This window comes from Myotis daubentonii, chromosome 3, assembly GCF_963259705.1.
Source record: "Myotis daubentonii chromosome 3, mMyoDau2.1, whole genome shotgun sequence".
NCBI lineage: Eukaryota > Metazoa > Chordata > Mammalia > Chiroptera > Vespertilionidae > Myotis > Myotis daubentonii.
Window position 1 is genome coordinate 151,870,546 of NC_081842.1, and position 14,746 is coordinate 151,885,291.

General features: G+C 37.7%; 1 protein-coding gene across 1 annotated transcript in view; it reads left to right on the top strand.

Annotated features, from left to right (window-relative positions):
- The first annotated feature begins 3,921 nt into the window (after nt 1–3,921).
- Nucleotides 3,922–14,746, top strand: part of LOC132230845 (guanylate-binding protein 6-like) — a 29,911-nt gene continuing 19,086 nt past the window's right edge. The window contains exons 1-3 of the mRNA XM_059688935.1: nt 3,922–4,398; nt 10,725–10,920; nt 14,218–14,345. Of these exons, the coding sequence (XP_059544918.1) occupies nt 10,731–10,920; nt 14,218–14,345 (318 nt within the window). The 5' untranslated portion in view covers nt 3,922–4,398; nt 10,725–10,730. The remainder of the gene's footprint in view (nt 4,399–10,724; nt 10,921–14,217; nt 14,346–14,746) is intronic.

A 14,746-nucleotide genomic window follows, 5' to 3' on the forward strand; every position in this document is an offset into this window, starting at 1 on the left:
GAGGAGAGAAGAGAAGGACAAGATAGGTGGAAACGAACAGAGAGTGCTAATTCTGCCAAACTTTGGTGAAAGGTACTGGACATATAATCTTAAGAAAAATTAGCATCACATTCAAAATAAGAGCTCCTCTCAGTTACAAGACTTGAAGTCTGTTGGGGCTGACCAGCAGACGCTGAGCGATGGATGAATAATTACTCTGACACATGTTTCTGTGGAAGGGAGGGCTAAGGGACTGATTGGCTTGAGAAACTAAACAGCCCCAGTCTCCTGCCTCCTTAGGCTTTTACTGTAGCAACAGCTTGAACTAAAATTAACTAGACACTATCAGCAGGGTAAGCATCCTTGAGAAGACACATGCGTCTGCAGTGTCCTTTAAGCAAGGCCATCCAAAGACTAAACATAAAGATTCCAGTAAAACACCCGGGGGCTCAGACTTGTTCAGAAAAGTCAAGGCAGGAGTTGCCGCCTTTGGCAAGTTCTCCATAGAGGCCCTGACCTTCGGAGATTCTTCCTTACAAACTTTCCAAAGAAGTCCTGTGCTTCCCCACCGAAGTCCATCTTCAGGCTTGGTCATATTCTACTATTTGGGAAGGGTAATTCCTGGGTAGCTCTCCACTCATTGACCTAACTCAGCTGTTCAAATTTGGACTGGAGAACCTCAAGTTTTATGGAATAAGCCCACCTACATACAGAACTCAAGACATTCGGGGATCTTGGACCCTTCAGAGAGCACTCAGGAGGAGTCTGGATCAAGGAATGTAAAGATGAATATACTTTCTGGAGTGAACCTTTTTCTGAGACTGTGCTACTTCTCATAAGTCTTTTCCTTCAGGACATGCTTGTTTTGAAGACATTGGAAGTATAAAAAGGATAAGCACATCCTATGTAAATCAGTAGTTTTGCCAGCAGAGCCACAGCTTAAAAATTCTGTAGCTTAGCTCAGCCGGCTTGACTCAGTGGTTGAGCTCTGACCTATGACCCAGGAGGTATCAGTTTGATTCTGTGGTCAGGGCATATGCCAGGGTTGAAGGCTCCACCCTCAGTGTTCAGCGTGTAGCGTGCAGGAGGCAGCTAATCAATGATTCTCCCTCATCATTGATGTTTCTTTCTCTTCCTTTCCCTTCCTCTCTGAAATCAATAAAAATATATTTTTTAAATTATTTAGCTTAAAATGAATTATCCTTGAAAAGTTTTGGGCACATTTATTAAAAGGCATTTCCAGCAGTAGAATTTAATAGTCATTCTGTACATATTTATCATTATCTCAAACCAGATGTCACAGGCACTGGAGGGAGGCCAATCTGTTGTTTTAATTTCATAAATTGGAACTTGGACTCAGGAGTGAAGATACTACACTCAGCACAAATTTTGAACTGAAACTGCTTTAAGTTTGTGCTTCTCTGGAAAGACTGCTATATCAGCAGTTTTATGGTCTTCTACCAAGCTCTGTGTACAGCGTGTTAAAATGAGACTCTTCCTGTCTGAGAATTCCTATCAGTCCATAAAACCTAGTATACTTGATGCCAAATAAACATACTTTCTAAAACAATTGCAGATAAATTAGGAGAACATGCAAAAATTTCATTTCAGTTAAATCTAGTCTCATTAACCTCCATTGGTTTTGGAAATCATTTTAATAGTTCTTCCTTCACCAATATTACATGTTGTGACTTACAGTTTTAGAATATATTTTTAAAGATTTTTTCTTGAAACCATGTACCACTATGGAAAGAAAGACTCCTAATATATTTTTCTTCAACAATAATAGGAGTAGTAATACATTAAAAATAATATAAATTAGTTAAAACATTAAAAATGATGAATAATAACAATGATAAAATAGTGACTTAAAGGTAAAAGAACTAACTAGTCTTATATTCTGCATCACCTCTCATCCCACATCATCAATCAATCTCTGTGTCAGTAGTATAGGTTCACTATACTTAACCCAGCTTATGCTCAACTCTAGAAATTGTCAAGTTAAATTAAAGGTCTTTTAATATCTTTTGATATTATTGCATAGACTTTTAGAGCTATGACAGAATTTTTGGCTCCAAATATTATATTACTCCATATAATAAGATGAGCTTATAGCAACCTTGGTAGTAGACATTACACCTTTCTAGCTGCTCTTGCATCCAGGTGTGGCCATGTGCACATGCAGTATATCCAGAAGTATATGTATATTATTTGTGGGTTCTCAACTAGTCACTTTTTTCCATCTAACTGTCTGGATATTGCATTCAATGTTTGACCTTGCATATGTGTACAATGCCTTCCTGGATATAGAACAACAGAATGGAAAGTACCTGAATGCCTGAATTCCTTTGTGGAACCTAGAATGGGGGACTGTGATATACTTTCTAAGCTGTAGCACCAGCCTCTTAAGTGATCTTGTTCTCCAATGTTCTCAGTTTATTCACTCTCTACTCCTTCCATCAGAGAAATACAATTCAAAATGGCTCAGAGCATGTCTAGTAATCTTTAAAGTCTCTACCTGCTTGTGCAACGTAGCCCATGATTCAGGTCTCAATCAATCTTTCTACATTATTCTCTGAGAGTCTGTTAATACTGGCTGCATTGGACCAGACTGATTCCTAGTATCCAGTCCCTACTTTCGTATATTTGCTAGTTTCTATCCTTTGTTTTAAAATATCTTTCCTTCAATCACTCTTGTTTCAAAAGTGAGTCATTCTTTAAGATCCAACAGAAATGGGACCTTCTCTATAAAGCCACATACAACCCTTACTAGCATAATTATACTACTGCTTTTGTAGTGACCAACACTTCATTTGTAACATCATTTTAGCACTTATCACTTCTGTCTTTATTTTGTATTTGCCTCCTACAAGGTGTAAATTGTCTAAAGGTGAGAACCTTACTTTATTCATCTTTCAATATGCAAAGGCAATGGGCCTCATAATTATATTAGTTGTACCAGTGAAATGCAGCATCATGTGTTGCAGGAAAACCATACTATTACCCAAATTAAAAATACCAAATAAAGATAATTTATAAAAATTGTGCAACAGCATGACTAAATAAGAATATATTTTAACTCTGAAAATAGGAAATTTTGGATATAAACTCATACTAAAAGGTAAACATTCCAATAAAAATATGATTGGTAATATTACCTCACATATTTAAAGAAATAAACAAATTTAAAATTTTCATTTTTCAATGTATTTTATGATATTGTATTCAATGTAACAACTTTCTTGGAACAAGATTTTCATTTTAGTAATATATTGTTGATCATGCTATGAAAATGAATATCTGATATTGAACTGTTGTTACTTAGTTTTTACCATGCTTTCAAAGAGCCAATTTCAACCAAACAGATTGATGAAAGTGGAATTAACATTTTAATGTCTTTGAAAGCAACTCAAAATATTGTAGGGAGAGAAAAATAGGCAATGAAACTAACCCCAAACTGGTTCCATTACAGAACCCCTACATATATTCATCCAGAAGGCAACAGATGAAGCAGGGGACTAATTTGAACTACAGAGTTTGATTCAATGTAATGCCTTAAAATTATATATTTATTTTTCTGAATTAATGCTCATACTAAAATTCAAACATGAAGGGGAAATTTTAATAGGACATAATAAAACCAGAAAAGTGAGAGAAAATATGATATTATCAGCTTTTAAAAATGCGATGATTGTGATTTCTTTGCTCATTTTAAATAAATACTCACTTTTGAAATTTTTATAGTATTTTATTTATTTAAAGCAAACACTCAAAATATATAAATTCAGAACCTTTATAATCTCCCACAGAGCTAACACACACACACACACACACACACACACACACACACACACACAAGAAATGGAAGAATACGTTTCAATACAGCGATTATCTCTGACTGTAAAATTCTTTAATGAAGAATGACTTGTTAATAAGAGTACTTAAAATGAGAGACAGAAATGAAATAGTCTAAACGAAAAATTAAAACAAGCAAAACACCCATATTGCCCCCCAAAGTACCCCTGAGAGAAGCAGAAGCCCCCTGGCAGCCTGCTGCTACTGGCTGAAATTCAGCCTGCTACTCTGTGTTCACTGTGGGGTCAGGGGACACAAGACAACTGAGGAGGAGGGACAGTAGGTGGATTTCCAAGGAGGAACCAAAAGGGATCGTCCACCTCCGTGCGCCTCCACACTTGGACCCCTAGTCTCCGCTAACAAACATGAGAACCCTTCACAGTTAAAACCACTAGACACTCACTCGTGTGCTTTCGATTTTGACTCTCCCCACCCGACCCACAACTGCTTGGCCATAACATTTTCAGCATCTACGGTACCGGAGGATCCAGACGCAGAAGGAGCGCGCGGAGGAAGAGCAAGGACAGCTGAGTACTGGTCCCCGGGCTGGGGCACACGCACCACGTAAGTTCGCTCCTAGTCTTGGTCTTCCACACACATGTTCGTAAAACAACGACCACGCGTGTCCAAGCGCGCACCCTGGGCAGGAGGCGCAGGCTGGGCAGGCACCGTGGTCGGTGGGGAAGCAGCGGAGGCGGGTGCGGGAGGGGCGGGCGCTGGCGGGCAGGCGGCCAGGCGCTTTGCTCCCGAGCCTCAGCTTTTGCGATGGGACCCAAGGCGGCTGCAGGGCGACAGCGCGCGCAATGTGTCCCCGGGAGAAACCGCTCCTCCTGGGGCAGCCGCTCACGGCTGCACAAAGAGCCCTGTCTTGGAGAAGCGTCTCTGATCTCGTCGGTGGAAAGGGACTGAAGTCCCCTGGGACTGATGGACTAAACCCTGACTTTGCAGAGGCACTGGGTGAGGTCCATTCCTTCCCCTTCTCCATCGCTGCTTCAGACTGGCCCCTGCTACACTGGAGAAAAAGAAAAAGGTGGTCCTCAACCTACACTATAATATTTAAAAGTTATTTTTGTATTAACGATATTTAGTATTCAAAAAATTCTAACACGTTCTATTTATAGAAAATAATTCATTCTCAGTCTCTTTAATCAACTGTTAAAAACTCTAAGGTATAAGCCCGTTTTTTATCCTGCACTGTTTCTGAATGTGTGGTCCCTACCAAAATAAAATTAAAAAGACAGAAATTACATTTAATTTCAAATTTTTGCTCCGTTTTCTTTCCACCTTCTATAAACTAGCAAAAGAAAAGCGGGAGTAGGAGAGGGAGCAAGAAGGAGTGAGAAACAACTGGGAGCTTGATCTTTGACACACTGGCCTGAGGAGCTGAGGGGTAGAAATGCTAATCCTTCAACATTTCTTTGCATGCAACTTGATCTTGAGCTTAAACCTCTCAATTTCTGATTGAAAATGGTCCCTGAGGAATAGGGAGGTAAGAGCCCCTGTAGCCTTTAGGACAGGCTGGACTGCAGGTTTCAGTTGCTGGCTTTCTTCTGGGGAAGCTCAGCTTCCCCCTTTGGAGCAGTGGTCGCTATAAAGTGACAGCCTTGTAGGATGTCACATAACCAGGACAGCAGCAAGTGAAGAGATAAGAAATTATTCTTCTCCTGGCTGTTTAATGGGATGGGGTGGGGGTGGTGGAGGCAGTTTCTTCATCCATGTTCCTCATTATAATTTGCATTAGGATGGATTTATCACTGGTTCTCAATCTCAACTCCACATTAGATTAGATTCACCTCCTGTACTCTCTCTTTTTGCATCAAGAGCAGACTGACTCAGAGACTCTGGCTGCCTTCATTTATTGGAGAGGAAAATGATAAAGGAGAACCCAAAACAAATGGGCTGCTTATGGATTACAGCCTCATCCCCATCCCCAGTCTCATCTTTAAAAGCTGGAAACCAGATATTGGCTGTAAATCACTGCTCAGGCCCAAGCTTGCTTTGCACTCCAGGGGCAGCTTCTTTTTTGGTACATCCTGAAAATTGGGCAGAAGCAACTCAGCACTTCCTGGAAAATAAGTAGTTCTTTCCTTCTCCCTAATGAAGTTCTATGGCAGATATTTCCAGGAGTTATGTAGACCTACCCAAGAGCAGCTGGGTTCTGAGTCATTCCAGTGGATATTTTTGAACATTTACATGGAGAGTGCAGAAATTGAGAGGTTTTCTTGTTATTTTTCATTGACATATATATCTTTTTATTAACATATACTTTTTATATATTGGCCCTTAATATATATCTATTTCTTTATTTTGATGCACAAATCAATCTCCCAGTGACTCAATTTCCCCACATGGGATGAATTTTGAACTTTGTGGGCAAAATGATTTTAATGACTTCTTTTTTTTTTCTTTCTTTATTTTTTTAATGACTTCTTAAAAAGGAGAAAAATCAAAAGCTGTTTCCCTTCTGAAACCTAAATTCCTCAGTCCCTTTAGTATTATAAATGGTTCTATAGATATTACATTTCATTGATCTGTCATATGTCAAGTTGAATTGTCAATTTAAAAACTCAGATTTTGATGAATACTTGCCATACTTATTACAATTTTTATAGTTGCTCTCAACAACTAGGACCATGAGACACAAGAGATGCATGAAGTCTTTGGCTTAACAATTAAATTCATGGCTGTGTCCCTAGGTCATTCCAATGCCAGGTCCTTTCTCAGCATCATAAGCCTCGCTATTTATTCTCTTAAGAACTGGGTAAGCCTTAGGTTTTAGGACACTGATGCGGTGATGGCTTTGCTTCTCACTGATGATGACCCTGCTTTGGATAGAGCCTCTCTACAGCACTACAGACGTGGCTGTCCAGTGACAGCAATAACATTCAATCTGAGATCCTCACCAAGTTAGGAGCACTTTGGCCCTTGCAGGGATTGCAAGGGCAAAACCTAAAAAGAGGAATTTTTATTGCAAAATTTTTATGAAATTTTTTAGCCTATGCTTACTGTGCCATGAATGTGACAGGAAAGAACCACTAAACTCAGCCTGCCAAAGTATAGCCTAGATATGAAAACCTTATTTCCAGAGAAGCACAAGGTGGTAATTATCACTGTTATGGTTGGAATGGTGATTGGGGACCACCCAGGAGAAGCTGTTGATATTAGCAGTCCCTTTTGGTTACTCATTTTGTGTCTCTTTCCTTACAGTTTCCCTGAAAAATAATTAATGGTGAAATTTATACCAGGACCAAATTGTGGGCTCAGAAGCCATCAGGGTGTAGATGGACTTTTTAAGGGAAAGGGGCAAGCATTTACAGTTACCCGAGTCGTGCTTTAGTAAGAACACTCTCCTTTTGTCAGTCTGTGGCTTAGACAACAGACTCCCTGCACCCCCTTTGGGTCCCTGAGCTATTCACATGAAGGTGATCAAGGAAAAATCCTGTATTGGGGATAGCTGAGATTCTCTTAGGTCCTTTCTCTGCCCATTTGTTTCATGACAGCAGCACCAGCAGAATAAATATCTTGATAAAGGTAAATACATGGCCAATTATAACTGATAGTGTTATTGTAACAACAGTCTGTCGCTCCACTTTTTGTTTTCAACTATATTTAAGAGGTCAACAACTAAAAACCATAAAAATGGCTTAAATGAGAAAGTGTTTGTATGTTATTGACGTTGAACTGGTTTAAATTTAAATTAGGGTGTGATCATTTTAAGATGTTAAATAAAATTACCATGGTAACCGAAAATATAATAGCTATAAGATATACACAAAAGGAAATGATTGGAGCATTAAAATCTTTTAGTATAAAAAATTCAACTGGACATGAAAGAGGGATAAAAAACTATAAGGCATATAGAAAACAAATAGCAAAATGATAGAAGTAATTCATCTTTATAAGTAACTAGAGGCCTGGTGCATGAAATTTGTACACTTGGGCGGGGGAGCATCCCTCAGCCCTGCCTATGCCTTCTTGCAGTCTGGGATCCCTCGGAGAGTGGGCCTAAGCCATCAGTCGGACATCCTTAGCGCTACCATGGAGGTGGGAGAAGCTCCCGCCACCACCGCTGCGCTTGCCAGCTGTGAGCCTGGCTCTGTGTTAAGTGTCTGTCCCCTGGTGGTCAGTGCACATCATAGCAACCAGTCATTCTGCCATTCAGTTGATTTGGATATTAGCCTTTTATTATATAGGATTACTCTACATGTAAATGAATTAAAGTCTACCATCAAGGGGTTAGAAATTTGCAGAATGTATTTTAAAACAAACATGTTAAAACTACATGGTGTCTACAAGAGACTTAACAGTTACTTTATATTCAAAAACACAAATAGTCTGAAAGTGAAATGGTGGAAAAGATGTTTCATGAAAACAGTTACAAAAGGAAAGCATGGGTGGATATATGAATATCAGACAAACTAGACTTTAAAAGTCAGAAAAGTTACAAAAAGCATAGAAAGACATTATATATTAAGAAGAGGTTCAATATAGAAAGAAGTATAGTAAGTGTAAGCATTTACACACCTAATAACAGAAATTCAAAACATACAAGGCAAAAATTGAATAGACATGAAAATAAACAGTACTATTAAAATAGTTGGAGGCTTCAATATCTCACTTTCAATGATGGATAGAAAAATCAGGCAGAAGTTAATTAAAGAAATAGAGGAGTTGAACAATGCAATAAACCACTTAGGTCTAACAGAGCTTCTATAAATAACAGCAGAATACACATTCATCTCAAGAGCACATAGGACATTTTCCAGAATAGAACACGTTAACCAAAAATTAAGTCTTAATAAATATAAAAAGATAGATACCATACAGAGTACCTTCCCTGATTAAAATGGATATAGTTAGAAATCAGTAACAGAAGTAAAACTGGAAAATTAACTAATTTGTGGAAATAGACAACACACTCATACAACCAATAGATCAAAGAAAATCACTTGAGAAATTGAAAAATATTTAGAGACAAATAATAATAACACAACATACCAAAACTTATGGGATACAGTGAAAGCAGTACTAAGGGGGAGGGGGGAGTTAAAGGTATAAATATTTACATTAAAAAAAGAAAAAAATCTCAAATAAAAAAATCTAACTTCTTTTTCTAATCTAAAGAACTAGAAAAAGGAGAACAAACTGAACAGAAGGAAGTAAATAATGAAGATTAGAGTAGAGAATAGAAAGACAATAGAGAAAATCAATAAAACCAAAAGCTGGTTATTTGAAGTAATCAATCAATTGACAAACCTTTAGGTAGCTTGATTAAAAAAAGAGAGAGAGGGCACTAATATTGAAATGAGAGAGTTATTTACATAGACTCTTTTCCATAGGATAATCCCAGAAAAGAGATTACTACCAATTCTGTAGGAAACAGATAAAAGAGGGCACTATGAACAGCAGTACACCAACAAATTAGATAACTTAGATGAAATGGACAAATTCCTAGGAAAACAAAATCTGCAAAGGCGAAATCACAAAGAAAATTATTTTCGACCTACAGTCGGTAAGGATATTTAATTAGTAATAAAAAATCTCCTGACGAAAAAAACCCCAAAACAAAACAAAACAAAACAAAACAAAACACCCAATGGCTACTGTTGATTCCTACCAAGCATTGAAGAACTAACACCAATTCTCAAACAATTAAAAACAATTGAAGAGGAGGAAATTCTTCCTCACTCATTCTATGAGGTTAATATTATACTGATACCAAAAATACATAATGAGACTACCAGAAAGGAAACCTATTGACCAATGTCCCTGATGAATATCAATGCAAAAATCTTCAATAAAATACCAGCAAACCAAATTCAGTAGCACATTAAACGAATTATACTCTATGACCCTTCATGACCAAGTGGTGTTTATTCTTAATAAATGTAGTATAGACTAAATTAATAGAATAAAGGGGGAGCACATGATTTTCTCTAGTTATGCAGAAAAAAACATTTGACAAAAGTCAACACTCTTTCACCCAGCAAAGTAGGAATTGAAGAAAACTACCTCTATGTAAAAAAGCCATATATGAGAAACCCACAGCACACATCATAATAGTGAAAGATTGAAAGATTTTTCTCTACAATCAGGAAATAGACATGAATGCCTGCTTTCACCACTTTCATTTCAACACTGTACTGAAAATTTTAGCCAGAGCATTTGGCAAGAAAAAGAAAGGCATCCAAATTGGAAAGGAAGAAGTAAAATTATTTCTGTTCACAGATGATATGATTATATGTGTAGAAAACTAAAGATTCCACACACATAAACGTTAAAAGTAATAAACAAATTTAGCAAAGTAGCAGGATACATAATCAACATGCAAACATTAGTTGCATTTCTATATACTAACTATGAACAGACTTAAAAGGAAATTAAGAAAACAATTTCTAGGAGTATATGGAATACTCAATGTTGTTAAGAAAGATTCTCCCAGATTAGTGATTGCAAAGCATGGGATAGTGACATAGACTCTCTTGGTTTCAAATCCAGGACCTACCACTTGTTCACATATAAATTTGAGCATATCCCTCAGTCTTTCTGAACTGTATTGATTACATATGCAAAATGGATATAATAAGTCCAAATTTGCAAGGTTTATATAATGAGCAGTGAGGTCAGCTTTGTAATGCATCTGTCACAGAGCTCAGCAATGAATGAGAATCATTGCTTGAATTTTATTTTTATTATGGAAGTAAAACTTTGGAGGCTGATAGTATCTACTGTTTCATCACTACCATCAAATGCTATCCTACATTTTGTGCCATAGAAAAGTACAGAGGTCCCACCGGCCCTCTGCTGATGCACACAGGCTTTGATTAACCTTGAATCAGAGAATGAATTTGTGATGTTATTGCTACAGAGAAACTATTTTGGGTTTGCAGGTTGCCATGGCATCTGGACCCATCATGTTGGTCCCCATGTGTTTGGTGGAAAACAAGGATGAGCAGATGTCAGTGAACGAGAAAGCCTTAAAGATTCTTCACAAGATTTCTCAACCAGTGGTGGTTGTGGCCATCGTTGGGCTGTATCGCACAGGAAAATCCTATTTGATGAACTGTCTTGCAAGAGAAAAGTGTGGTGAGTGAAGTCCTGTGACAGAAGCTGTTTGCTTAACTCCAGCTGAATCTCAGCTTCTCACTACTTCTCTAGGGTCACAGGAAGGGAGATCCCACATTTCTTATTAGACACATTTTCTAATTCTAGTTCTCACCAGCAAACTTGCAACTTGACCTTTTTCTGTTCCTAATTCTTACTTCTATGTTTCTGCTTCCTATAAAAGGAAAATCTCCCAAACTAGTGCTCTCAGAGACATCTTTTCTAACCCACCAGACACTAAGCTCTTGAAGTTATGTCTCCCACATGAAATTTTGATTTCTATTACAGTGATATTCTTATTAACTAACCAACATGCTTGAATATCTGTCATCTTAAAATTTCTCTCTGGACTCCATATCTCATTATGACTACCACCTCCTTTTTTCTTTTTACTCTTCTTCAAGCTAAAATGTTTTGTCTGTCTTAATTTCTTTTCCCGATTCTACTCTCCCCACCTCTCTTTTCAGTTGACTTCTCACTGTTTTTAACCCTAACAGTCCACTGAATGCTCTTATTATATTTACCAATGAACTTCATTTTGTATGATCGATGGATGTTTCTTTGGGTCCATCTTAGTTCCCTGTCTGACATCTTATCTCATAGTTGATATCTCTCTGCTCCTTGAAATTCTTTCTTTACTCGGCTTCTGTGGCACCACACTCTTTTGGGTTTCTTTTTATCCCTGTGTCTAGTTCTCTTCAATCTCTTTACTGACCTCCAACTTTTCATCCACTCATCTGAATTGTAGGCCCTGAGATCTTTTCTCTCCTCTGTTTATACTTTCTCAGTTTGATCTCATCCAATCTCTGGACTTTAGATGCCACTTTTATTCTCATATCTCTGCAATGGATATTTCTTGCCTCAATATCTCTTCTGACATTCAGACTCATTAATCAATAACTAACTTGTTCTTTTTGAAAGTTTTCCACTTAAAGTTATGTTCACAATAAAAGTCTAGATCAATCCCCACTTTGAAACCAAACCAAACAAAGCAAAGTAACAGCACACTTTCTGCTTTCTCAATCATTTTCTTCCCAGTAGTGTACCAACCTCTAGTTTGAAATTTGATAGCCTCTAACTTGATAGCCCTCACTTAGCTTATCTCCCACATCCAATTCATACATTCCCCTCTTGTTGCTCTTACTAAATATATCTCAAATCTGTTTTTCTATTTTTATCTTACTATTTTCATTTGTTTTTAATCCTCACTGGAATACAGGCTCAGTGATTTTAGAGACAGGGGAAAGGATAGAGGTGGGGAGGGAGGACGGAGAGAGAGAGAGAGAGAGAGAGAGAGAGAGAGAGAGAGAGAGAGAGATCCATTGCCTTCCAGTGCTTGCTCCAATGGGGCGATCTAACCCACAACATAGGTATGTATGTGCCCTGACCAAGAATTGAACCCACAACTCTTAGGTGTATAGGATGACACTCCAACCAACTGAGCCACACCGACCAGGACTATTTTAAGATTTTTATTTATGAGGCTAAGTCAGTCTAATCTTTTGCCTGAAATCCTTTCTTTTTTTTTCTGAAGTGTCCTTTTTATACTTTGACCCTCTCTAATAAATTATCTTCAAAGCAGCCAAGCAAAGTTTCATCTAGCTGCTTTTAATGCCTGCCATAAGCTTGCATTATTCTTACATAAAATCCATACTCCTCAGAGGCCCACTGTGACCTAGTCTTTCCAGTACCTTATACATTTTCTCCATCACTGGTTATGATACAACCATACCAGCCTCCTTGTTGCCCTTGAAAATTGCAAGCCCTTTCCTATCTCCAGTTCATTGAACCTGTGGTTCACTCTGCTTGCAATACTTGCTTCTTCTTTACCCAGCTGGATCCTTTTATTCAAGGCTCTGAACAAATGTCCCAGTTATCAAAGAAGTCTTCCCTGCCCGTCCTGTATCATGTTGCCTCTCCATTTAAATTTAATACAATATGAACATATTTTATATAATTATATATTTACTTGTTTTTCTTTTTATATTAAAATTAAAATCAGTAGAGGAAAAACCTTACCTGGAGTCTTTGCTACAAATTTGCGGTAACAAGTATAGTGTGTAGAACATAGTAAGCACACAGTAAGTGCTTCTTTAATTGAGTAAGAGAAACATAAATCAGAATGTTTATCTTTTAGGTCACTGCTATTTTTATATGACTTTAGCTAGCCTTCATAAAAATTCTGATTAGAGCACTGTACCTTGGTGTTGCAGAATATCTTGTAGACTAGCATATCCAAATACTAAAAAGCCCATGAATATGGTTTACTGTAAAGAGAATCTGACCCTGGGAATATAAAATAAGTCATAAGAAAAATAGAGGACAACATACTGAGATCCATGGGCAGAAAATGAGAATATAGAAACAGCATCAACCACACATCAACATCTTTTCTATTCTGGTTCAATGTGGGGCTCTCAGAAGTTCTGTTTTCCCTCAAAATAGAAAAAAAGGTCAGAATAAATGTGATGTGATAATGTTTCTCTTAAAGAATGTTTTCATTGTTGCTGGGATTCCTTGAATTAGTTGTGATTCACAGCATCTTCAAAACAAGTAAAAGGTGAGATGCAGCCACAGTCCTTTATGAGGGCTTATAGAGTATGCTTATTAATTATTTATTTATTTGTTTATTTGTTATTTATCTATTTTTCCGCCCCTGTCTCTCCATAGTCCCATCCATTAAGACCAGATTTCACGTGCCTGGCTCATAAACTGGTTATAAGTTACCAGGGTCTTAGCCTTCATTGGCTATAAGACTCCAAAGAGAAGGTGTTTCTGTCTCTTTTAGCCACTGCGGTATCTCCTGAGCCTTGAACATACCCCCAATGCCAAGAACATAATGGGTGCTTAATAAATAATGTTAAATAAATTGCCCTGTTCATTCCTCAGACTATTGAAAGGTCTTGATCTAATTACAGTACATTCAACTCACTTCTTTAGGGAGTCATGATTGTTGGATGGATAAAAACCAAAGCTTTCTTATATGTAGCATACTCCTTTTCTCATCCAGTGTGTGGGTAGGGCCACATAGACATGAACAGGGATATATTTACGTTGCAAAATTGAATTAGCAGTCTGAGTAAACCAAACTTACGTGGAAAAAGTATTACTGCTAGTGAAAGTATGCGTAGATGGTATACAAACGTGGACACCCTTGAAAGAGAGAAAGCACTGTATTGTATCTTAGGGCATTTATAGCCCTGTACGTCTCATTTTGTGGCCATGGGCTTCTTGGATTCTCTGTTGTCACTCTGTGTTCCATTTGCCATTCCCTTGCAGGTTTCCCTCTTGGCTCCACGGTGCAGTCAGAAACCAAAGGCATCTGGATGTGGTGTGTGCCCCACCCCTCCAAGCCTAACCACACCCTAGTCCTTCTGGACACTGAAGGCCTGGGTGATGTGGCAAAAGTAAGGCAGGGTCACAAACAGATCCTTTTTATTCTGGATTTTCTTCTTATCTTTTCATGATCCTTTATAATTTAACTGTGGTAATCTATTCTTGAAATGCTGAAATCTAACTATATTGAATGAGGCAGACTTAGGCCTCTTTGAAACTCATTTCTGGGTTAAATAAAATAATGTGGTATATTGGATAAGATCTTTTATTTCTGAGCACTGAAATAAATAGTTTTACCCTTTGTAATAAGCCTTTATTGAGAAACTGAATTCAAGGGTTTTGAGCTGAGTTATACATTGTTTATACTACAACTAATTGCTGGCTTCTGCAATAATTTAGTCAACCAAAAATTTTTGGCTGTCTTCAAGGCTCTTCATTATTCTTCACAGGAGTTTGCTTTTGAGCTTTATCT